The sequence below is a fragment of the Elgaria multicarinata genome, chromosome 4 (genome assembly GCF_023053635.1).
Source record: "Elgaria multicarinata webbii isolate HBS135686 ecotype San Diego chromosome 4, rElgMul1.1.pri, whole genome shotgun sequence".
NCBI lineage: Eukaryota > Metazoa > Chordata > Lepidosauria > Squamata > Anguidae > Elgaria > Elgaria multicarinata.
The window spans coordinates 34042533-34068080 of NC_086174.1; the positions used below are offsets into that span (position 1 = coordinate 34042533).

Below are 25548 nucleotides of genomic sequence, written 5' to 3' on the forward strand. Positions count from 1 at the left end.
ATCATACATACTTTGATGTATCATCTGGGGATTACCACTGGGGGTGGGGAGAGTTGTACCTGATTGTCAAACCCTGACAATTTAAATCTACAGTGCAATCCTGTGCACGTCTACTGGTAGCCCATGGAGTTCAATGAGACTTATTCCCAGGTAAGTGGGTGTAGGATTGCAGCCTTAAACTTGTTTTTTCTTCTAAAATCATTTTAAAAACAACAACCCTAAAATATCTGAATTAAAGAAGACGAATTACATGTTTTACACTAGACTACATACTTGATAATTATTGTTGCTTAAAATGTCCTTATGTTCAAAATGAAAAATATTTTTACCATCAATTTCCTCTCATACATTAACATAAGCATTTGTGAAACTAGGGAATATAAACCGTGCAGGTCCAGGCCTCTCAATTTCATGAGTAGCAGACCCCTTGCAATCATATGTTCCCTTTATTTTTGGATTATATCTTTTGCATGGTTTAGATTTTTGTTAAATCTGCAATCAAACACATTTTCTTTGGATTATTTCTCTTGCACTGTTAAAGTTTTAATACTCATCAATGGCTTCACCTGTGTGTGTGTGTGCTTGTTGTTATGGGGGTTACTTAGGGTGGATTCCTGCACTGAGCAGGGGGTTGGACTCGATGGCCTTGTAGGCCCCTTCCAACTCTGCTATTCTATGATTCTATGATAAATGAGTCAGGTGTACTATCTGGATGTTAATTATCAATAATAGTAATAAATAAATAAATAAATAAATATGTTTTCCTTTATAATTTAAAAGAGAAATATTGTTTTTTATATCATCCAGAGCAGCATGGCAGAAGTACCTAAGAGAAGGACTGTTGGATCAGACCAACAGTTCATCTAATCCAGTATCTCATTTCCCATTGGCAGTGGAGGCTGGTGGCTCTGATTTTGGTAGGGCTGAGAATCCATTCTGGATTTTAGATAGAATCAACCAGGCCACTAAAGGATCTATCCAAGCTGATAAACCCATTTTGGGATAAGGTTCAGCACTCTGGACACCTCCTTTGGAGTTCTGGCTGGTTCTGGCTGAAACCAATAATAATAATAATAATAATAATAATAATAATAATAATTTATTACCTGCCTCTCCCTCTGGATTGAGGTGTGGAACAACACTAAATAAAATATAATACATAAAATAAAATATAATACGTAAAAATGGATACATAATACATATAGAATGGATTCAAGGCCCCATTGAAATCGGAGCCACCAGCCTCCACTGCCCATAGGCCAAGTAAATGCCTCCGGGAAGGCATGAATTTATGGAAATAACTTTTAAGGGCACAATCCTATGCATGTTTAAACAGAATAAAGTCCTACAAGTCCCAGCATACCTGGCTGGGGAAAGCTGGGAACTGAGGGATTTTTTTCCGCCTAAAGATGCCTAGGATTCTACCTTAAGAATGCATTCCCTTTCTTCTTTAACTCTTCTAAAGAGAGAATGCTTTCTAAAAAGCCAAAGCTATTTAATATATTTAAATGTATAATGTATACATAATGTATAATATTTATTTATTTATTGCATATTTATTTATTTATTTATTTATTGCATTTCTATACCGCCCAATAGCCGAAGCTCTCTGGGCAGTTCACAAAATAATATTGACTGTAGCATTTTACAAATACTCATAATCAAATATATTGAGGCATTACTGAGGACAAGAACATTTGATGCACCTAGCCCAGTACTACCTACTCTAACAGGTAGTGGCTTTTTAGAGTCTTAAGCAGAGGTCTTTCCCATCACTGCTCCCTGATCATTTTAGCCTGGGATTGAAACTGGGAGTGTTGCACTTCCAAAGCAGTGAGCGGTGGTCCCTCCCAGCAGGGTGCTTTAGAAACCAATGCATTGCATATTCCTTGCTTCTAAAAGAAGAACTCTAAAAATCATTTTAGTGTAATGTTGCAAAGCAATCCATCAAATAATCAGGCCAGGTTTTGAGATTACTCTTAATTTTCTTTGAAAAGTTCAATGCTTCTACATTTGTAATTTCAGACTCTCATTTAGTACTAAGACCTGTATGCACACACTTGCACTTAGGCGGTGTCCCCTGTGTGTATTACAGATGCTACACAGATACTGAGAATAAAGTCATAAACATACGACGCTGGCAGCATTGAGAATTTTTTCTTAGTATTCAAATGCCAGACAGTAGATTATTTTCACATCATTAATTATCATGATTGTCAGAAAATGTCAGAATGGTTATCTTTTTGTTTAAAGAACAGTTGCAGCTTTAGAACATAATGACTTGTTGAACAGGCTTATATCAGTCTATGATTAGGCAAACAATAGTTAGTTAACATTTTTAGAGCAGTTCTGCTCACCTGTGTTAATAAAACCTCAAAATGGCATCAGCACACTACAGTACTGTAGAAAGATTGCTCCATTCAATTCCATGACCATTATGATTTTTTTTAACTATCTCAACATATACATTTGAATTACTTGACGTTCTCGCTGCGATATAGAAACTGCATAATAAAGGGACGCTCCGGCCATGCCAAAACATCTCTTGTTGTTTACACTGGTAGTGGGGGTGGGTTTTAAAGAGCATTTATCTTGTGTCTCGCTTGGGTGAGAGTGGGTCAGTGGTTGGATTTTCATGATCACCACAGCCCACATGCCACCCACCCCTTTCAATATTCAATCCATTGGCAAGCAGGCCTCATGGCGTATCGTGTCATACGAACTTAATGAGGGTGGCTTATGTCAGAGTTATAACCCATGGGCTGTTTTAGGTGATCAGTAGGTGGCAGCGATCATGTGAACGAGCCCAGTGACTGGAGCCAATGTTGCTGGGCCTTCATGGCCTTGGTTAAATTTACTTGCCGACCAGGAAACAACAAGATTCATTGACACTAGGGCTGAACTGGCAGACAGGCCTGCAAGAAGCTTTCCAAGAGCAATAGGCTGTAGCAGGCTGTTCGTTTGGGCAATTAATTAACTTCCCACTGCCCCCTGAAGTCCACTTCAGTCTCCTCTTTGGTGTGGAGAAACCCTGTTGTCTGCCCTTGCCAGGGAGTTGTAGATAACCCTGTTGGATAAACCTGCTAAGGTGCCAAACTTGTATGGATCCTGAATAAATAAACAAGATTCAACAGACAACACACAAGTTGTGTGACAAGGCCTAAGGCCCTATATAAAAGCTTCTAGGTCTGGAACACTCTCAACAACAAAGGGACTTGTTTAACTTTGTTGCTGCCCCTTGCCACATATTCATTTTTGCCTCTGTCTTGTTCCTTGGATTTCATCCTGACTAACTTGGCATGAATCTGAGAGTTTCTCTGTCGGTGTTCCTCCTGATCCTATCCTTTGTGAAGCCACCTCAGACAGAGTAAGGAAAGCCCCTGCTCCAGATCACAAATTTACCCATAATACAATAATGCTATGAGAATATATCACTGAAATAAGCAGACAAGAAATTTCTTCACACGTCAGAATGCATTAGTATGTTAAAAAGAGAGTGAGAGAGCAAGAGCAGCAAATAGATTGTGGTAGAAGATAAAAACTTGACACAGAAATTCACTGAGAAAATCTTAAACCGTAATTGTGTGGGATGAGAAAATGGGACCCAAGATATTATTACATGGGAGAAAAACTGAATAATAGGTGCACACTATTCCAGTTGAGAATAGCAACTGATAAGGAAGATAAAGAACAGAAATACTTATGTAGTATTTATGAGCACTCACTATAAGGATAGTTGTCCTCTGTTGTATAAATTTGACTCTCATTTCTGTACAGTTTGTAAGCCATCTGGTTTGAATTTGGAGAATCAGGTGGGTTCCAAGCAAGTCTGATAGCAGAAGAATTTAGAACTTGTCCTTCTGGTGGAGGTTGCTGGGAAGGAGCTGGATTACAAGGACATACATATGCAATAAAACACCCAATCTATATCTTGGTAAACAGAAGTGCATTTTAAAGAAAACTTTTCTTCTGATAGAAAAGAATGTTATCTAGCAGATGATTTGTGATCCACTAGAACAGTGGTTCCCAAACTTTTTCAGGTAACCGCCCCCTTGGTTCCACAAACTCATGCTCAGTGCCCCCTACCCTACTTTATAAAAATCATTATTCAGAATAGCTGTTTTCAACAACCCACTAAGGAAGATAATAACAATAAAATTCAAAACAGTAACAATTAATTGAAGATTTATTCAAAATCCAATTACTTTTTTTAGTTTATTCAATTAAACATAATTTATTAACTTGATCCAGTGATATCATCTTTTCAAAGTCTGATAGTAATTTAGCAAGAATATTAGATATCACATTTAGTAACTAGGGTAACCTCACTATTCTGTAAAATCTTAATGTGATGGATGGGCTTCTTAAACGGTATTAATACATGTGTGGATTCTTCCCCTATATGGCTTGGGACCAAACTACCTTCTCCCATAAAAATGTCCCTGGGTTTTAAGACCTTCTGGAGAGGCGCTTCTTGGAAAAGACCACCTCGAGCGCCCCCTGCCGCCCTTTTGCCTCTTAGCACCCTCCTGCTGCCCCCTTGCCTCTTAATGCCCCCTATGCAATCCCACCTCCCACTTTGGGAACCACTGCACTAGAACATCATTAAGAAATGCTATTGCTTCAGGTTTTTTCTGACAAGAAAGCTTTAGTCTCGTTGCAAAAACAAATTTGTATACTAAAGCAACCAACCAATGCATATGAGAAATCCTGAGTGTTACTATTGAGCTGAGTGTACACATATTGAGCTCTCACAGTTTGAAATAGGAGTGAGGCTGCGTTCCTACAACCACCCCTGGCCTTCCATCCCCACACTAACACTATCCTCTGACATCTGCACATTGAGCACAGTTGTCTGCAAAGTTGCCTACACATCAGCAGGTGCTTCATGTTGGGAATATTGCAACTTCACCTGCAAATTCCTGGAAGGGGGCAGTGTTGCAGTCAGTTAATTCATGGGAATTTTAATCACAGCTAGTCTTAGGATTTCTATAGCCTACAGTGTGGTTTCCTTAGATTTCTTCCTTTTGCTCCTCCCCCTCCTCCCCCCACTCTCTTTTTGAATTCCTCCAATGCTGGGAGCTCATGTGTTTGCTCTCTCATTCCTTCCAGTGTAATAGAACACAAAATAGACTGAACAAATTATTTTTGAAACTCTATGCTGTACCTTAGTTTATAAACAATCTTTTTGTGAGTAATACCATTTTCTCCACCAAAGAAAGGTGTGGACTCCTTCTATTGTTATAAGATAGACTAGGATGCATGTAGGACTGGTAAAGGCTTACTGTGCTTTGCCTTTTTGCTTTTTTCTCTGCTGACTGCCTTTTTGGCAGGAGGCATCATTACTAAATGATCCCCTCATTCCACACAAATGGGACATCTGGTTGCATGGATGTTCTGATCACGTAGATCCCTATGCTTGAGCACCTGCTCAGGCGCAGGGGTTCCTTAGCAGACAACTATACCCAATGCCTGGACATTAGAGGGTGGGGCTAGCATGGGGAGATAGCAAGAAGTACAGTCTCACTCCTGCTTCATCACAAGACTGCCCTACATTTGAGCAACATGTTAATAGGGCTCTAGAGATCCCGTTTCTTTTGACTGAAATCTGCCCAATGTACACTGTACAATATATCTGCACAGCGCTAGCACACTTCTCACCACTGGAAGTTCAGCATTGTAGTCAGCCATCCTTTCCAAGGCAGATCTTCCCATGCACAATATTGAATGCTGCCTGTACACCAGTGGAACACACGGCCACTTTGATTCCACAACCAGCCATCCCTTCTGCAAGCGATGCCTGCCACTTGCAGAATGGAGATTTAGTAGTTCCGTGGTTGTTTTTGGAATGGTGCGGGTCAATGGAGCAAAAGTGAGCTCTGCTGACCTGCCCTGTTCCAGGAACTAGTGTTTCAGCTCATTTTAGGTTGTCCATGGAAGCATTAAATCTCTATTCCGCAAGCAGTAGGCGCCGCTTGTGGAAGGGAATCGGCAGGGCTAGCTGGTCACAGGCAGTTTCCCTTGGATACTGCCCAACATCCCTCTACAGGCATCCACAGGTTTATTTATTTATTTATTGCATTTTTATACCGCCCAATAGCCAAAGCTCCCTGGGCGGTTTGTTATAAACTTATGCAAGCTACTCCAGGAAAATTATGCAAGCTACTCCAGGAAAAGCAGGAGTAGTGCCATGAGGAGAAATCTGAGGGTTCAGAAACTTGTTGAAACTTGTGAGATCCAACACAGGCCCAATAGAAGTGACCAGCTTACTAAACATGACTGTCCATATTAATGAAAATATTGGGTTATTCACATTATAACGTGAGATGAACATTGCAGCCTAAGAAAACTGCCTATTTATGCTGAAATATAATGGGCAATAACTTCACAGAAGAGTCTAGAGAGACTATGCCTTGTTCAATTTATTATTTAATAAACAATAAAGGTAATCCATAATAGCCAGATTATTACTAAATGTTTTAGGATTTTGTTTTGAGGAGAAAAATTGTAGCCATATCTCTGAAGTTACTGTGTGTGTTGTGGGACTGGGTGGGGTATGTGTACATATATTGATCTTGATTTTAAGGTGTGAAATTACACACATTAGATCCCTTCATAGCCTTAAAAGCAACACAGCACAGAACTTCACAGGCTTAAAAGCAATGTAGCATTCCTTTAAGAAAGCTAGTATGTTTGTCCTAAGAGAAATAGAATAGCTCCAAAGACAGGGAAGGAATCTTTTATTGACCTCTTGAAAGTACACAATAATCACAATGAATAAACTTTTAAGGCAGTGGAAGCATATTAACCCTTCCAGTTCTTTAAACAAAGGACCAGGAAGTTGTGTGAAAACACTGCAGCCATGCATGGAGTCTTTCCTCTATAGCAACAGAATGGCCTGGTTCAGATAACACTCTAAACCATGCTGCTTAACCACAAAATGGTTAAGGGAATGCATTAACCTTAAAACATTCCCTTAAACATTTTGTGGCCAAGCAGCATGGTTTAGCACATTGTCTGGACTAGGCCACAAAGTCAGAAACTAGAGTGGAGCAACAGCAACTGCAGAATATTACAAAAAAACACCCATGGTTTGTGTGTGTTGCTACACTTTAGCACACAATTAGGAAACAGAAAAACTTCCAGACATTCCCCACTTGGGGCAGATCTACACCAAGCAGGATATGACCATTTAAAAATGGTTTGAAAACTGTATATGGGGTGTGTCCTGGGCCCCAACAGTTGTCACTACTATTATAAACCGTTTTAAAGCAGTAGTGTAGCTCTTGCCTTAGGAAATTGGATATCTGTATTCACCCACAGAGAGGCCTTGGGAGTTTAGAGCTGTGCACAGATGGCCTCTCAAAACTCTCTATCTTATTTGTGGGCAGAAAACCCATGTTTTGGCTAAACATTAAGAGAAACCTCTCAGAAATGTCCTCTGAGAAATTTTTGGCTTAGAATAGCCTGACTGGAGTGCTTCTATAGAATTAGTGACTGAGTTTTGCTGTTTTCCCTCCTCCATTCTGATCCACTTTCCTTTTTTTGTCATGTCTTTTAGATTATAGGCATGAGGGCAGGAACTGTCCTAATATTAATCATTGTAAGCCACTCTGGAACCCTTTTTCAGCAGAAGAACAGGTTAAAATGCTGTTAATAATAATGGTGATGATATTAGTAATAATGATATTATTAATAATAACAATAATATTATAATAATGCATTTTTTGTAGCCCAGCAGCAGCCCAGATGGTGCATGGACCTGAGTCCTACTGAGTCCTCGCAGATGCCATGCAACACTGCATTCATGCTTTTTTAAGGAAACTACCAAAAACGCATTCCATCTTTCAATGTGGCTTAAGTTAAAATTTAAAATCTAATAGTATGCTACTTTTTCAAAAGATGCACTTCCTCCCGAGTGATTTTGATGTCTGCATAATTTTATCTAACACAGCACAAGGATATAGCGTGAGATGTATACTGATGGAGAAATAAGAAATATTATGTCATTTCTTTGTCAAAGAGAAGACCTACATTTTTTTAACATGTCCAATGCAGATAACAATTAATGATCTTGCTGCCATCATACCAGATTCTAATCTCAGACAATTTTACATCAATGCTAACATTTTCAGCTTTGAAAGAGTAGATACAAAGTATATATCAATAGAGACAGAACAAGCAGCAACCATGTCGAGGCAGACTAGACAGCTTGCTGCAATCAAATGTGGCCACAGGAACTTCATCCACATCAAGATCCGCCAGGCTCATCCACATATCTCAGCCTTCTCTGATGCACCCGTTATATGACTTTTACAAGTACAGAAATCGCAGCTATCACTTGCAGCTGAGAGTACATGAGTATCAGTTAAATACTACAAGGCGTATTTAACACTAGAGGCATTCAAGAGGCAGCTGGACAACCATCTGTCAGGGATGCTTTAAGGTAGATCCCTGCATTGAGCGGGGGGTTGGACTCGATGGCCTTATAGGCCCCTTCCAACTCTACTATTCTATGATTCTATGAGGGAAAACTCTGGGCTAACGTATACTAGATGTTGTAGAGACATTCTATGACTTTAACTCTTCTCCACTAGAAAGAACGTTTATCCCAAAACAAGCTGGCCTAAGACATAACATATTATTGAGGACTATTCAAAAGAAGAGGACTGTGTTAGAACAAAAAGGATTGCTGTGATCCCAGTACTCACCGCTGCTTGCAAAGGCAGATGTTCAAACTAAACATTTCAAAGAGGTATGAGTTGCAGTCTCTAGCTCGTGTAGCAAATGAAACTGTTGTTGAGAGGGGCCAAAATGCTCGCAAATGAGAAGAAAGACATTTAGGTTGCAATCCTACTGGGTTGCCAGCCACTAGGTGGAAGTGTCTCATCTTGCAGGCCTCCACATATCGTATACCCTGCCAGTCTGCTGCCAATGAAGGGGGAGGAGCAGCAGAGATGAGTTTTGTCTCTTCATTGTCCTTTGCATTTCCCCCCTCTAAACTGGCTTCTGAGCCAGTCTAGAGGTTCTGCTGCTAGGAGCAGGCCTGAGGCTAGAGGGGCTATAGGATCCAGAGGATCCCAGTTTCTCTTCTCTCATCCCTTCCCTGCCTAGTTGAACACCACTTTTTCTCCCTCCCTGATGTCTTTCCACAGTGGCTGTGAAATGTTGGGGCTGAGGGATTTGAATCTAAAATCCCCCTCCCAGTCTAGTATACTTTAGCTTGGACAGGTTTGTGTAACCACCTCTATATTGGACCTTGTCCCTCTTGGCTAATAAAAGCTAGCAGGGATGGAACAGCCAGCTGGGCCAGGGAAGTGATTAATGCTTCTTTGCGAGAGGGAGTGGTCCCAGGCCAACTGAAAGAGGCAGGAGTGAGACCACTCCTGAAGAAATCTTCCCTGGACCTGGAAAATCTTAACAACTATAGGCCTGTGGCAAATGTTCCATTCCTGGGCAAGGTCCTTGAATGGGTGGTTGCGGGTCAGCTCCAGACACTCTAGGATGAGACTGATTATCTGGATCCATTTCAGTCAGTTTTCAGGACTGGTTTTGGCACAGAAGCAGCCTTGGTCATCCTGCATGATGACCTATGTCAGGAGAAAGACAGGGGGACTGTGACTCTGTTGATTCTCTTTGATCTCTCAGCGGTTTTTGATACCTTCGACCATGGTATCCTTCTGGAATGACTGGCTAAGGTGGGAGTGGGATACACTGCAGAAGGTGGTGCTTGGGGAACATTGCTCGGCTCTGTAGATTCTCCAGTATGGGTTTCCACAGGGGTCACTCTTGTCCCCCATGCTGTTAACATTTGCATGAAATCGTTGGGTGTGGTCATCCAGAGCTTTGGAGTGCGTTGTCATCAGTATGCTGATGACACACAGCTCTATTTCTCCTTTTCATCTTCATCAGGTGAGGCTGTGGATGTGCTGAACCGGTGCCTGGCCACAACAATGGACTGGATGAGGGATAATAAACTGAAACTCAATACAGACAAGACTGAGATGCTGATAGTGGGTGTTTCTTCTGACCGGATGGAGGGTGTTCAATCTGTTCTGGATGGGGTTGCACTCCCTCTGAAGGTTCATAGTTTGGGCATTCTCCTAGAACCATCTCTGTCTCTTGAGGCTCAGGTGGTCTTGGTGGCACAGAGTGCCTTCTACCAACTTCTGCTGGTGGCCCAGCTACACCCCTATCTGGACAGGGATAACCTGGCTTCAGTTGTCTATGCTCTGGTAACCTCCAAATTAGATTACTGCAATTCCCTCTACGTGGGGTTGCCTTTGAAGACGGTTCAGAAGCTGCAGCTTGTACAAAATGCAGTGGCCAGATTGTCTATCAGAACCAGAAGGTTTGAGCATATAAGGCCGGCTCTCACCCGCTTGCATTGGCTACCTGTACATTTCCGAGCCCAATTCAAGGTGCTGGTTTTAACCTATAAAGCCTTACACGACTTGGGACCACAATACCTGACAGAACAACATGAACCTACGCATACACAACATCTAAGGTCCTCCTCCGGGTGCCTACTCTGAGGAAAGCTCGGAGGATGGCAACAAGGGAGAGGGCCTTTTCAGTGGTGGCCCCCCAATTATGGAATGATTTCCCTGATGAGGCTCGCCTGGTGCCAACATTGCTATCTTTTCAGCACCAGGTCAAGACTTTTCTCTTCTCCAGGCATTTAACAGCATATGCTCTGCTCCCATCAGGGCCTTTAAGGCCTTCTTAACGCATGGCTATGCATGCATTAATAGGTCCTTTAAGGTCCCCATTGACTCAGGGGGAGGGGGAGGTGTAATTTCCAGAGTGTCTGGAAATTGCTCATTTCCCCCCTCCACACTAATGGCAGGCAGTTGCAGTAATCCAGTCTTGTGATTACTAGTGCCTGTACTACTGTGGCCAACCTATTTTATTGTTATTCTTTTGGGGTGTGTTTACGATTATAAACTTCCCTGAGTGTATTTGCCAATTGGGCTTGGGTTTTGGCAAGACCACTGTGGAAAGGGATTTAATAAATGTTGCCAGCCGTTCTGCCTGTGTATATTTGTAGAGATTTGAATTTAGAGGGCACTTTGAACAGGTCACTCTTAGTCAAACTTCAGGATCTCACTTAGGGTCAGGGAAGTAACTCGTAAGGCAAGTTATTCCCCAGCACTGGTATAATTTGTTTCCTTTTACTGCTACAAAAATCCATGGCATCTTAAATACAAAGCCTCTAAGTACCAGAACATAATATATCTCCTAATATATTAATAAAGGGGGGAGATTAAGAATTTGGATTGTGTAATATTTATTATGAACATTACATTTATACTGTTTAATAATCACTAAACCAGTATGGACCATTAATTTGAACAATATGCTCTTAAGACCAACAACCACTTACTTTTACTGCAGCCAAATAGGTTGTAGACATCCAAATTACTAGCGCTGGGAACACAGTTGTCGCATTTTGAGCCAGTTGCAAATTGTTTACACACACATTGTCCAGTAATGGGATGACAAGTTCCATTAATCGCTCCTGCAGGATGACAATTACAACGCTGACATCTATAAACAAAAACAAATCAAGAAAGTAATGAAAGCATATTAACACTTCAGTTAGAAACAGTAGAGCTTAATTTGGTGGCTTCTTTTGACTCACATAATTAAGAATCACTACTGAAGAACCCAACACCCTGGGCTGTAGCAGAAAACATAAATACTGTTATCTGTTTAAATAAGAAAAAGTGCAATTAACAATTTACAGTATGGTGTTTCTTTGACTTATGATTTAGAGCAATTATATTATTGATCTGCCTAGGGAAGTTTAGAGGAGCACGTGCTTTTGCACGCAAAAGTTCTCAGGTTAGGTATGGGCAAATATGTCAGTTTCACTTTCTCCTACCTATTATTTTTTAAAATCTTAAGTTCTTACTGAATATGAAGAATTTTGCAGATTTTGGTACATTCTTATCAAAACCCGAATTGAAATGAACCAAACAAATTCAATAGGGGGGAAACAAGCCCATGTATCCCCCCGCTGGCTTTTTTGGTGCCCCGCCCTGCTGCCTTACTGCTGAATTTGCCACCAAACTTTAGTGGCACAGTGGCAGCAGAAAGAACAAATAGCCTCCATTTAAAAGACAATCACTGCTGCTGCATCACCAAATTTCAATACCTGCCCGCCACGTAGCTATTAAAGATGAGGAAACTTTCAGTGAAGAAGTGGCAACCCTAAATTATTATTATTATTATTATTATTATTATTATTATTATTATTATTATTATTATTATTACATTTATAACCCACCTTTTTTCCTCCAAGGAACCCAGGGTGCTGTACATAATTATCTTCTCTCCATTTTATCCTCACAACAACCACCCTGTGAGGTAGGTTGGGCTGAGAGCCTGTGACCAGCCCAAAGTCACCCAGTGGGTTTCCATAGCTGAGTGGGGACTAGAACCCAGATCTCCCAACTCCCAGTCCAACACCTTAGCCACTACACCACACTGGCTCTCAGTGTTAGTTAGTAATAATTTAGTACTAACATAGTTGGATAATCAGGGATTCAAACCCAGACTTTTAAGAGCAAAGCACTCAAAGCCCTTGGTCTGGATGGACAAATGTCAGACTGAGTTTCTCCCACATTCATTTCTTATTTAAACCCCAAGGTCCTTTTCACCCGGAATGTGAAGAAATTTTAGTACATTCTTATCAAAGAAACCGAACAAAATTCTCACCTGTCCCTATCTCAGGTTCAGTTCCTGGGCATCTCCAAGTAGGACTGAAAAATACTCCTATCCCATAACCCTGGAGAGTCACTGCCAGTCAGTGGAGACAGTACTGTGCAAGATGGACCAACTATCTGACTTGGAATAAAGACAGACTCCTATGTCCCTATTCAACACCCACAGACTTTCAAAGTACAGCCCCATCCTGCCTCCCAGGGATGCCCAACTATGGAGCACAATATAGCAGCTGTGATTCAATATTATATTCTCTCTCTCTCCAGTAACATGAGCCTCGATAGTCCCATTATACCACATTTCTGTCTTATTGTCATATGTATGGGTTGATCTAGGAGGGCAGCATGGACTAGACCATGGATGGCCCAGAATTGAAGGAAGGAACAAGAATGGACAGAGTTTTCACATCATTTTTTTTAAAGTAGAAGACTGTGATTATTTTTTTAAAAAGTGCATTTTTAGAAACTGTGAATACAGCTCTTCATAAAAAAAAATCAATACCGAGATCACAATCTGGAAACCAAACAAATAGTGAAGTTATTACCACACAAAGTGAACTCTTATTAAGTGGATGCAGTTAACCATTTTACAAGTCATTCTACCATGTATCAATGTGGCAAAATCCTCTGTATTGCCAAACTTTTTCATTTCTATAAGCTCCCAAAACAAATGGTTCAGGCATTCCACCCAGTGAGTAAAAAATGTCAATCTCCTTATAGCATTAATTCATTTAAGCCATGATCCCTCTATTATGTCCTCATGAGTAGCACATTGTGTTGATTTCTCTGCTTTTAATCCTGTAGAAAACTTTCCTGATGAACTGATACACAAGAGGTGGGGGCGGAGGAACTCTTTGGTTTAAACAGGAGTGAGGAAACTGGAACGCTCCTTCAGTCTCTCCAGTGGGCTGGATGCCATTAGAGGGCAAGGGCCTGTCCACAATTGAGAGGACTATCATGGAAAGGGCAAGATAGGAAAAATCGGATGAAACAAAGTCAATTCCCTGAACAAGGTGCCTGCTGGAAGAACACGCCTCCAGCCGGTGCCATGGTTGGGGAACTGGCTTCATCCTGCCTGAGTTTTTTCTAGCAAGGAACTATTCAAGGTGCTAAATGATATCCCCAAAATAAAATGGGGAGGAGGAGATGGGAGGAGGAGATAGAAGGACTAGTTTTCTGATCAGCTTCCTTAATTAATTTATCCAGGCCAATATTATTTCGTCCAAGTGTCCAGGTAAAATGTAATATGAAGGAAGCATCTTTGCTCATGATGAGCACATTTATTTCACTATCGTTTCTGTTCAAACAGGTGTTGCAGGTTTTTCCGGTTTCAAAACCTGCTTAAACAGACATGTTCATGAGATACAAGAAACTACACTATGAGTAATGATGCCTGTATCATACCATGCTCAACTGTCCATGTTATCTGCCTCCAGCCTAACAGTTCAGCTGTAATTTTAGAGGGTATACATTTATTTATTTATTTGGATTAAAAGATCAGTTAAATAGATATTAAATGTGAAGGGTTTCTTAAAATGAATTTACAAAAAACAATTCACAAACCTCTAACAACTGCAACACTTTTAAAAAAGAAAGAGTTTCTTTAGTAACTCTTACTGTGTGATCTCCTGAGTTCAACACCCTTTAAAAGACTGATAAAAGCTAAGGCAGCAAAATAAGCTGCAAATTTGTTTTATGGAATAATATCCCTTTGGGAATAAATAAAAACATTCTCTCTTGGAAACCACAATACTGTCATTTTTCCCCTTTTATAATCAAGAGCAAAAGCTATTTCCCCAAAAAACTGTATTAAATTCTTTCATCTATAAAGAGTGCATCCAAATCCCCCTTCAAACAGAGGTTCTGTTTAGACTATTTAAATGCCATAACTGTGCAAAATGTTTTCGTTTCTGAAAAGTATATAGAAAATGAGAGTGCTATTTGCTATATGCCCAGCAGTACAATATTTAGTTCTTTGTAATTTCATTACCTATTACTACCTAGTACTTATTCTTTGTGAAGGGGTTTAGCGTGTCTCAGACAGTCCACATAGAATTAGAAAAAGCTTCTCTCAGTATTATTTTATTATACCTGATTATTAATATGAGTCCCCTTGAGAGTTTCAATTTCTATTATTCATGCACAACAGTAATTTTATACCAGATAAATAGTAACAGTACTTGATCCGTGTAACATACATCAAACAGTATTAAATCAGAAATCCTTATAACCATCCTGTAAGGTAGATCACTTATCATCACCCTTTCATAGTTGGGGCCTGAGAGTAAGAGTTCACATGTTGTTAATATGTTATATTAAAGATGAAATCCGATGCATATTTAGACAGGAGAAAGTCAAACAACTCCCAGCATTCCCCAGCCAGTATATTGGCTGAGAATGTTAGGGGTCTTTAATTATGTACCTTCCTATGTGCATGCCTAGGGTGACCTTATGAAAAGGAGGACCGGGCTCCTGTATCTTTAACAGTTGTATAAAAAAGGGAATATCAGCAGGTGTCATTTGTATTATGCATGCAGCACCTGGTGAAATTCCCTCTTCATCCCAACAATTAAAGCCCTGCCCTCTTGACCAGATACAAAAGAGGGCATGGCTCCTGCAGCTTTAACTGTTGTGATGAAGAGGGAATTCCACCAGGTGCTGCATGCATACAAATGACACCTGCTGAAATTCCCTTTTCTGTACAACTGTAAAAGATACAGGAGCCCTGTCCTCCTTTCCATATGGTCATCCTATGCCATGCCAGTCTCCTTCCCTCTTTCTCAGAAACCCTGCAGCTAGGCAGGCAAAATCGCCCATTTAGGTAAAAATGCAGGATGGCCAGAGCATGGAGGTGAGGATCAATTCCATGCTCTGGCAACTTCAGACGCTATCGACTATCTCGATAGGATTGTGCCCTGCGTCTCTTAGCTTTGTTGCAAATCTGCTATTGTATTTTAAATCTCTGCTGCTAAGTTTTATTCTTGTTGTACTTTTACAATGCAGTTTTAAGGTTTTATATCTTATATTGTATTTTATGGTTTTAATTTTTGTGAACTGACCAGAGGGCTTTGGCTACTGGACGGTATGAAAATGTAATAAATAAATAAATAAATAATATCTATCTATATCTATCTATCTATCTATCTAAACATTCCAAAGAGGTGTATTATGGGGGAGGACTCTGAGTTTCACTGCTGCTTGCAACAGTAGCAAAACTATGTATAAATACTGTTTTATTGTAGATTGATAGGATAATTTTATTGTGCTTTATCAAATTATCAGTATTTTGCCTTGCTTTCTTTTATTATACATGGGTTGTATTAATTCATTGTTTTACCAGAATTGTACCCTGTTTTAGCTACTGCCACCATCACTTTCCCAATTAGCTCCAGACGATGCAGTTATTAGATTTTGTTGTATTCCCATGAAAATTGGCCAAGCCCCTTACATTTGGGCCTAACAATGTGTAAGAACAGCTTCTAACAACTCAGTCTTGTTGTTCATAGCTGTATCTATGTAAAGAATAGTGTCTTTCCCAAAGTGAACCAACCAGAGAGCTTGTGAACTGCCCAAAGAGCTTCAGCTAATAGGCTATTACATGGAGATGTAATCAATCAATCAATCAAGTTAGGCTTGAATCCTATACCTCACTAGGAGGTGGGTCTCCCCCCATGTGACTGTTTTCAATTCTGGGTAAGGATTAGTTTACAGCTGTAACCAGTCAGGATGGGGAGCTTGATCAGACAAGCTTCCAAATTGCTTAGGGAGTTGTCTTGCTCCCAAGGCTTGGAACTTTCCTGTTCAGTGCACCTGGGGTGGGGTGTAACTCAGGGACCACATAGTTCCCTGGGGCTTTAGAAATCAGCTGTCAGGAGTTTTTTTTCATACCTCTGTCTGGGCTTGGACAAAAGAAGGAGAGAAACATTGGATTTCCCATCAGATTTGTTTAGTTGTATGACTCATCGAACATACACATTTCTGGGTAGTATCCAATATTAGTCCTACTTAGGATAGACTCATTGAAATGAATGGGACTGACATTACTCATGACTAACTTTAGTCCCATTCATTTCAATGGATTTAGTCTAAATAACATTGGATACTACCCTCTGATACAAAATCTAAAGCTCACAAAGATTCAGCCCAGCTCTGCAAATAAAACACTCACCTCCCAGTTTCTGAGTCAAATCCATAATAGTAGTCTCTGCAATGATCACATCTCATTCCAGCCACAGAAGAGTCTTGACAAACACACTGGCCAGTGAAACTATTGCAGACCTCATCTACTGAACCAGTTGTGTGGCACAAACAGGGAAAGCAGCCATTAACACTATTCAGAGAAACGTAAAAACCTAATAAAGAAAAATATGTCAAAATATTATATTCACTCATAAATATACAATTGGCTAACTATTGAGTACCTATGGCGACATCCCACCTATAACTTATCTAACAAAGAGATGTGCCCTTCCAGGCCTGGTTTGACTAACTTTAGCAGTCCTTCTGGCCCATTAACCCTTCCCCTGTCCAAACCCTCCGACTCACAATATATCAGGTTATGTGATATTTTTATCTGTGAGTAAACTTCTCCAACATGCTGTCCCATGATCTGTAGTGCATACTGATGGGAAATCAATATTATAGTACCATTTTGCTTCCAGGAACTGTATTCACAGAATCAACACATTTGAGATCAACATCATCTCTGGCAGACACCCCCTTAGACATATTCTGTGTAAAAAAAATGGGGGGGTGCATTCTGCAATAAACAGTTAACAAGCTGGTTTTGTTCTTATTTTCTTACCTGGTTTACACATATTGCACCTCCTTCCATGGCGTTGAGGCAAGCAAACACATTGCCCACTGATTTGATCACAGGCAGTTCCTGGTAGTGTCCCCAAAGGATCACAGTCACAAATCTCGCAACCAAGAAGATTTTGAGTGGTGAGATTGTACATTTGAGGCATGCACTGACTGCACTGAAAGTCTGTGACATGCATTTTGCAAGGACATTGCCCTGTTGATTTGTCACATAGCAAAGAGCCATTCACAGTACCAGCCTGATCACAGTTACATGGCAGACAGGCTGAGGAATCATTTTGCTGCACTTTGTAATACCCGTCTGTGCAGGTACCACATTGCCTTTCCCCAAAGTTAGGCTTACAGACACACTTTCCTGTTTCAGGATCACACACGGTCCCAGAAAGAGAACCTGCTGTTTGGCATTCACAAGGCTTACAGCCAAAAGCATCCATCCCGTAAAAGCCGTCAATGCAGGTATCACAATGAAGTCCTTTGACATCTTTCTTACAACTGCACTGACCAGTAGAAGGGTTACAGAAATCACTCATGGAACCGTAGATGTTACACTGGCAAGGCTCACAACCATCTTCCTTAAAGTTTTGCAAGTGTTTATATCCAAAGTTGCAGCGATCACATCTGAGACCTAGAGAGAGAAATTGCAATATTATAAGGAAAAAACAGGGTGGGGACTAAAGATCTTGCCTTGCATGGTTCCATCCAAAGCAGAATGGAAAGACAGGTGTTCCTGGGTTGCACCCTTGAATTGGAAGAGAACAATAGGACATCTGGGTCAACCCCAGCTGCAAAACAGTAACATCTTACCCACTGCTCCACCCCTCTGATAAGTATAGATCCCAACAATAGCAAACCACAAGTAGAAGCACCACAGAAAGTTGCCCAAAGAGCAAGCCACTTTACCGTATCCAGGTAAGCAAGCCAATACATATGCCAAAAACAAAACTAGAGTTACCAGCCAACAGAACTGGGAGGGAATTTCCTTCCTGACCAGAATATGGCTGTCAATCACATCAAGATCATGAACAAAATGGAGTGTGTTCCAAAGAGCAGCCACAAGGAGTTCATCCCCATTTCTCCAGCTAGTGCACCTGTGTTCATTGACTATACAACTCCCACCTCTGAAATCTGTTGGAGAGCAATTCCATTGTAAATACTGGGCTCAATAGTAGAGCATATGCTTTGCATGAAGATGGTCCCAGGTTCATTCCCTGGAGAGTTGTTGCCAGACAGTGTAGACAAAACTGAGGTAGATGGAGCAGTGGTCTGACTTTGAATAACGCAGCTTCCTATGTTCTTATGATTATTAAGCATCCCCATGATGTCCACATTTATCCTCCTATGTTATTTAAGAAAATAGCCGCAATGGTCTGAAATTTAAGGAAATTGAAACTTTCAAAGCATTTGAGTCAGAGTCTTCAGTGTGGTGGCTCCCTTTCTTTGGAACTCCCTGCCCCTGGAGGTCAGGCAGGCACCAACACTGTGTTGCTTCCAGTGCCTCCTGAGAACAGCTCTATTCCAGAAAGCATTCCTTAACCGCCCAGCCACAGTTTTCATTGGAATTCTGCTTTTTTAAATATATAATTTTAATGGTGTTTTAACCTTTGTATCTTTTACTGTTTTACCTCTTATGTTCACTGCTCTGGAATTTATTTCAGACATGAAGCGGTATACAAAAATAAATAAATCGGAATACGCATGTTCACCAACAGTTTTGCTCACACTACTAAAGCAGGTCCCAATCTGGCTGGGACCATACTCGATCAGCTATTTATTTTACATCTAATCTACCCTGAATTTAGAATAAACAGTAAACAGCAAAGAACTGCTAAAATGGACAAAGAATATAAGCATTTTTCCTCTTGTCAATTTTTGTTAATTTAGAATAAACGCATGATTCATGTTATTTCGTTGAATTATACAAAGGACTTTTAACATTTATTTGAGAAGAAAAGAAAAAATAGTAAAATCAGATTATTGTTCACCGCATTGTGCTATTACAGGCAGTTGTCTTACTTGCTGTAAGTGGCACTATTGAGAGCCACAATGGAGTAGGGTTTAGAATGTTTGACTGGGACTGGGAAGACTTGAATTCAGGTCCCCACCCAGTCATGAAGCTCCCTGGGCAGCTTTGGGCAAGTCACTGACTTTCAGCATAACCTACCTCACAGGGTTGTTGTGAGAACAAAATGGAGCGGAGGAGGATCATGTACACCACCTTGGGTTCCTTGAAGTAAAAGGTGGGGTATAAACGTAATAAATGAACATAAATAAACAAATACCACTCTTCAGTCTTATGATAGAAGAATATACTCTGGATATTGCAAAATAGATTACTATAAATTAACTTAAACAACTTTAGATATTTGTTATAGCGTTGATTATTAATAGATCTTCCTAAATAGTTACTGTACTTTATTTTCATCTTCCAAAATGAAATATTTTTTTGGTTTAAATGCATTATTTTGTTAACATCTGATACATTTCAAACCAAAATAAAAAAAATAAAAATCTCAACCTGTCTCTCCATTAGTCTTCTTTTCAAAGTCATGACTTTATGTTGCCTTTGGCATTGCTTATGAGCTTGTTTTCTTTTTACTTTTACTTTTTGTTCAGGGTTTGCATCTACATTTTAATTTTATAAACTGTATTACCCAAGAAAGAAAAACAGAATATTACTTGTGAAATGCCAAGTCACACTTGTGCTTTCCTGCTTTTTCTTTTTTAAATAATGAAAGCATACCACCCTAGATTCCATTTTTGGTGGTTAAAAATATAAATAATAACATTTCCACAATCCAGCCATCACTTAACTGTATGATACAGTAAACTAAAATAACAAACAAGTTCATTCCTTTTTTTAAAAAAGAACAAAACATAAGCACACATATATATTTATATATTTAGAATCTCCTATGTCGAGAGAGAAAAACAAGCCCCAAATCGGTAGGGAATGCATTATATATGGATAAAAACTGGAGAACTCCAACAGAAGGCAAGTTCCTTTAGCAGTGATGAATGGCTCACCTAAGGCATATCATTTAATTTCAATAAGGAAAATAAAAAAGGACCACTATTGCTGCAAATTTTAAAAATAACTGTATTGTTAACAAGAATTATGACTCATTTTGAACTATTAAAATTGGTCTACATGGATTCATATCATATCAGTTTTAAAAATATGCGCAGTGCTTATTTGAATATGCCATACATATTCCTGACAGGTAATCTATTCCTAACGATACCGAGAAAGGCCTACAGGGCATCACAGTCAATGTTAACAAGTACAGGGGAGTTAGCACGCTTGGCATTTAATTCACATTCTTCTCCCTTTTTTATTCTAGATGAATGACCTACTTTAATAAAATTATTGGTGCTAATGTATTTTACTGGTGATAGGATCATTAGTAAGATTTAACAGTTGTGCTAACTCTAACAGCTCATGCTCCATAACATTGCAGCACTTAGTTACATTTTCTGTTATCAAGCTTGTTTAAACAGATACAGTGACAATAGACTCTAAGGTTACTTGTATATTCAGGTGTTGTTGTTGTTTTTAAGTCAGCACATATTTTTAAATAGATGCACGTACTGCATATATAGCATTTCAGTATAGCTGTTTTTATTCAGGAGTAAGTATTGGCACCCCAGTTCTCATTACATTGGTCTCAGAAAGAGGGTAGTGAGCACACAGATCATGAAAACATGGACCTTACTCTTCTAGAGAAGTTCCCCCACCTAATGAAGTGAGAGGGTGGTTATTAGGGAGAGAGCCTTTTTGGTAGTGGCACCCCAGTTAAGGATAGTTCTCCCAAGAAAGAGTTGCCTCGCCCCTAAATTGTAGTTTCTTCAATGCCAGGCATAGATATCTTTATTTTCCCAGATTTTGATTATATGTTTTTAGTGCATTTTAAACCTGTGACACTAATCATTTCTCGCCTTACTGGCTTTTAGACTGATTTCATGCTGAGGTTTCAGTTTTATGCTGATCTGGTGCTGATTTTATGCTGAGTTTTATAGGTTTTATGCTGGCTGTATTGATCTTTTTTAACCTATTGTTATTTGGTTTTATTCTGTATTTTATTAGTTTTTTAAACCACATGGAGAGAACTTGGTTGATGGGCAACATAAAAATGTCATAAATAAAGTAAGCAAGCAAATAGGAGGGCCAATGGTTCTAGAGCGCCAGATCAGCCTTTCCTGATCAAGTGAACATAGTTATGAGAGTAGATGTTCGATACAAATGCGATGCCTCAGCTAGATTCCATTTTCACTCATGTTGGTATGCAGTCTTTGTGAAATGCTGCCCATTTGATCACTGCTACTATTATGCATTGATCAAATCTGTTAGGGTGACCATATGAAAAGGAGGACAGGGCTCCTGTATCTTTAACAGTTGTATTGAAAGGGGAATTTCAGCAGGTGTCATTTGTATATATGGGGAACCTGGTGAAATTTCCTCTTAATCACAACAGTTAAAGCTGCAGGTGCCCTGCCCTCTTTTGAATCTGGTCACTCTAGTATAGCTCTTGCACTTTAACTGTTGTGATGAAGGGGGAGTTTCACCAGGTTCTCCATATATACAAATGACACCTGCTGAAATTCCCTTTTCTATGCAACTGTTAAAGATACAGGAGCCCTGTCCTCCTTTTCATATGGTCACCCTAAAATCTGTTGTACCAGCATAATATTGTAGGCAAGTTGATAATTCTAATGCAAAGCTACATGATTCACACAGCAGTGATTAGTCCCTCTCCTTATGGCCATTTCTATGCTGGACCTGAAGGTACGAACTCATATGCCATTACAATCTATCATGTAATGAGGGGCGTACCACTTTAAAAACATTCAGACTCTGATCCTACATACATTCAATTACTTTTTTTAACTTTAATCTACAATCAAGATCTTCAAAAATAGTGAATTTAATTTTGTAAATACCCTAAGGGATGCTTCCAACTTGACTAATATCATTCACGGGTAACACCTGTAACTGTTGCACCTTCAACTATTATTATTATTATTATTATTATTATTATTATTATTATTATTATTATTATTATTTGTATCCCGCCTTTTGCCCAATGCTGGGCCTCAAGGCGGCCTTACAAAGTTTAAAATATACATGGGGGGGGAGGGAAACAAAACCATAAACAATTAAAAAATACACAACAAAATTATAAAACATTGACATAGATGGAGGGCTGGATTATTCTCCAAAGGCCTATTGTTGTACGGCAAGTACACACTCTGTATACATGCAGAGTAGCCACGTGCAAGGAAACAGATATGTGTGTTATCATACAAGAAAGCCTACACATAGTTCAAAATTTGACTTGCTTTTTTTGCATCAAACATTTTTAATTGAAGAAGATGTAATTCTTACAACTCTTGCAAATGGACAGTTGACACATGCATGTATGAATATAAATATCAGGGCGAGGGTTCTCTCTATTTATTTTCTTAATACAGGGAGTTAAAAGTGGAATTTGGAGGGGCTGAATTTTTTAAAAAACCTCTTTATTATTTCCCCCCCAGAATTAGTAAATAAAATCAGTATTTTAAGCTGCTGTCTTATACCCACGTATCTCGGATTAAGTTCCATAGAATTCATTGGGACTTACTTCTGAGTAGATACGTAAGGGATTGGACTGTTAAAGTAGTGCTCTTACACAGCTTACTCACGCTGTTACAAACCATCTGGATCTACAATTAAAAAGTAGCAATGTGCATGGTGATGATAACAATACTACTGCATTTAACTGGATTACTAAACAAGCTACATTCTAAAGCAGGGGTGCACAACCCTTTCATCCTGAGGGCCACATTAGGTCCTGCCCAGGGGTTGGGGGCCACACACATATACACACATTTATACACACACACACACACAATAATACATGTGCAAATCCCAGCAACCCTGATTCACATTGCTCTCTTCTTTCTCCTAGCAGTAGTAGGAAAAGAGCGATTCTGTATGAGGAGCTTTGGGGGAACAGTGGAGAATACAGATGGGGTGAGTTGGCAGTGGTAACAGTGGGCCTATCTAAACACTTGGAAAGCCCTGGAGTGGGTGCACAGTGGCTCAGCATAGATTATGCAACGCCCTTGCAATCACGTACCCACCCTGGGGCTTTCCGCCAAAGCTGCAGAGAAAAAAAGTTGAGGACTTACCCTGACTTTTTTCTACAGAGCGAGGCGAGGACACGCAAGATGGCATCAAGACAGCCCCAAAGTCTCACTCCAGAGTCACAGTGGAGGCATGGCCAGGCAGTGCCTGGTGGAAGGCGACCTGCGATTGTCTTCCACCAGGAAGCGGGCGGGGTAGGTCCAGTCCCTGGATGGCCACCCGGAAACCCCGTACTCCCTCCTTGGTACCAGGATTACCTGACAGCATCCCAATGGAGGGAAAGCATGGGATTTCCAAGGGATATGGCACCAACCTGGCACTGTGAAGATACCCTGAGGGATTCAGGGCCTCCCGTGGTAACGGGGTCATGGCAAGCAGCCCCCAGAACACAGATTGCGCAACTGTGCTCTAAAGAAACATATATCTAGCTCATTATTGTATCTACACTGACTAGCAGCAGCAGCTCCAGGCTTTTAGAAACCTTTCCTTTCCTAGCCCTACCTAGAGATCCCAGGGATTGAACCTGGGACATTCTACATACAAAACATGTGTCCTGTCGCTCAGCTATGACCTTTCTGCTAACTTGATGGTGATGATAAAGTACTTCAAATGCTGCAGATTATCAAACACTTTGTGTAATATGGGGTCTACCAAGCATATTGATCCTGTAACATGGTGGCAAGGCCAGATAACATGGCCTCTGACTCCTCTTGTTGACTCCTTCTGCAACAAGTTAAAAGGAAGTTCTTCTTCATGCAGCACATAGTTAAGCTATGGAGTTCACTACCACAAGATGTCATGACGGCCACCAATTTGGATGGCTTTAAAAGGGGATTAGAAAAATACCTGGATGAGGATGCTATCAATGGCTACTAGTCCTGATAGCTATGTACTACTTCCAGTAGCAGAGGCAGTAAGCCTACATACAACAGTTGCTGGGGAACATGGGTGGGAGAGTGCTGCTGCACCTGTGTCCTGCTTGTGGGTTCCTGACAATGACTGCTTGTGGGTTCCTGCTTGTGGGTTCCTGACAATGAATTTATTTTCAAGGTCGCTTTGTGAACAAAATGCTGGACTAGCTAGACCCTTGGTCTGATCCAGCAGGGCTCTTCTTGTGTTCTTAAGTTAAAGAGATTGATGGATATTTGAAAATACTCACATACACAGACAATTAAGGAAAATGAATATAAATTAATACATGAAAAGAGTTAAGAAGCTTGCTTATATTCATGTAAATGTCCATTTTCTGAAGTGTATAAAACTCAAAGTACAGGTTCTGAACCAGAAGCTGTGGTCGCTGATCCTGACTAGATACTTAAACTGTACTATTATTTTCAAGGATATGTTATCTACTGGGGGAGAAGACATAAATCTAATGATTAAGAATGGCTTATTTATTGTATGGGTAGATCCAATAGTGCAGTTTTGTTTGTAGAGTGGCTTTTGATTCAGCATACAGCTCCATTAATGGAAAAGGAGGTGATTGATACCAACCCCTGCAGCACTATCCATAACCAGGGGTGGGACAGCGCTGAAGGTGGCATGGATGCTGCATGAAGAAGGGGTAATCAGTGAAAATCACCTTCCTTCTGTTCCATTAGAGGCATCCGCTGGAACAAAAACCCTCAATGAAAAGTATGGCATCACTGGAATCCCACCATCAATCTACAGCAGGGTTGAGCAACTAGGGAAGGTCTCAATGGCATTTTCATTCTCCATGGCCACCCTTTGTAGGATGTTGTGAGTCTGCTGGCCACCCACCCCCAAAATAGTGGGGAAAGCAAAGATATTACCATATTTGCCTCTGAAATTTGGCAGCAAATAGCTCCACAGCACAACAGAGTGCTACAATGATTAGGATTTCCTTGTTCC

At 40.2% G+C, this 25548-nt stretch overlaps 1 protein-coding gene across 1 annotated transcript in view; it reads right to left on the bottom strand.

Annotated features, from left to right (window-relative positions):
* Window positions 1-25548, bottom strand: part of USH2A (usherin) — a 594633-nt gene that overhangs the window by 474358 nt on the left and 94727 nt on the right. Inside the window, exons 12-15 of the mRNA XM_063125387.1 lie at window positions 17533-18174; window positions 16897-17080; window positions 11387-11550; window positions 3726-3884 (exon numbers count right to left, since the gene is read on the bottom strand). Coding sequence (XP_062981457.1) covers window positions 3726-3884; window positions 11387-11550; window positions 16897-17080; window positions 17533-18174 — 1149 coding nt within the window. The remainder of the gene's footprint in view (window positions 1-3725; window positions 3885-11386; window positions 11551-16896; window positions 17081-17532; window positions 18175-25548) is intronic.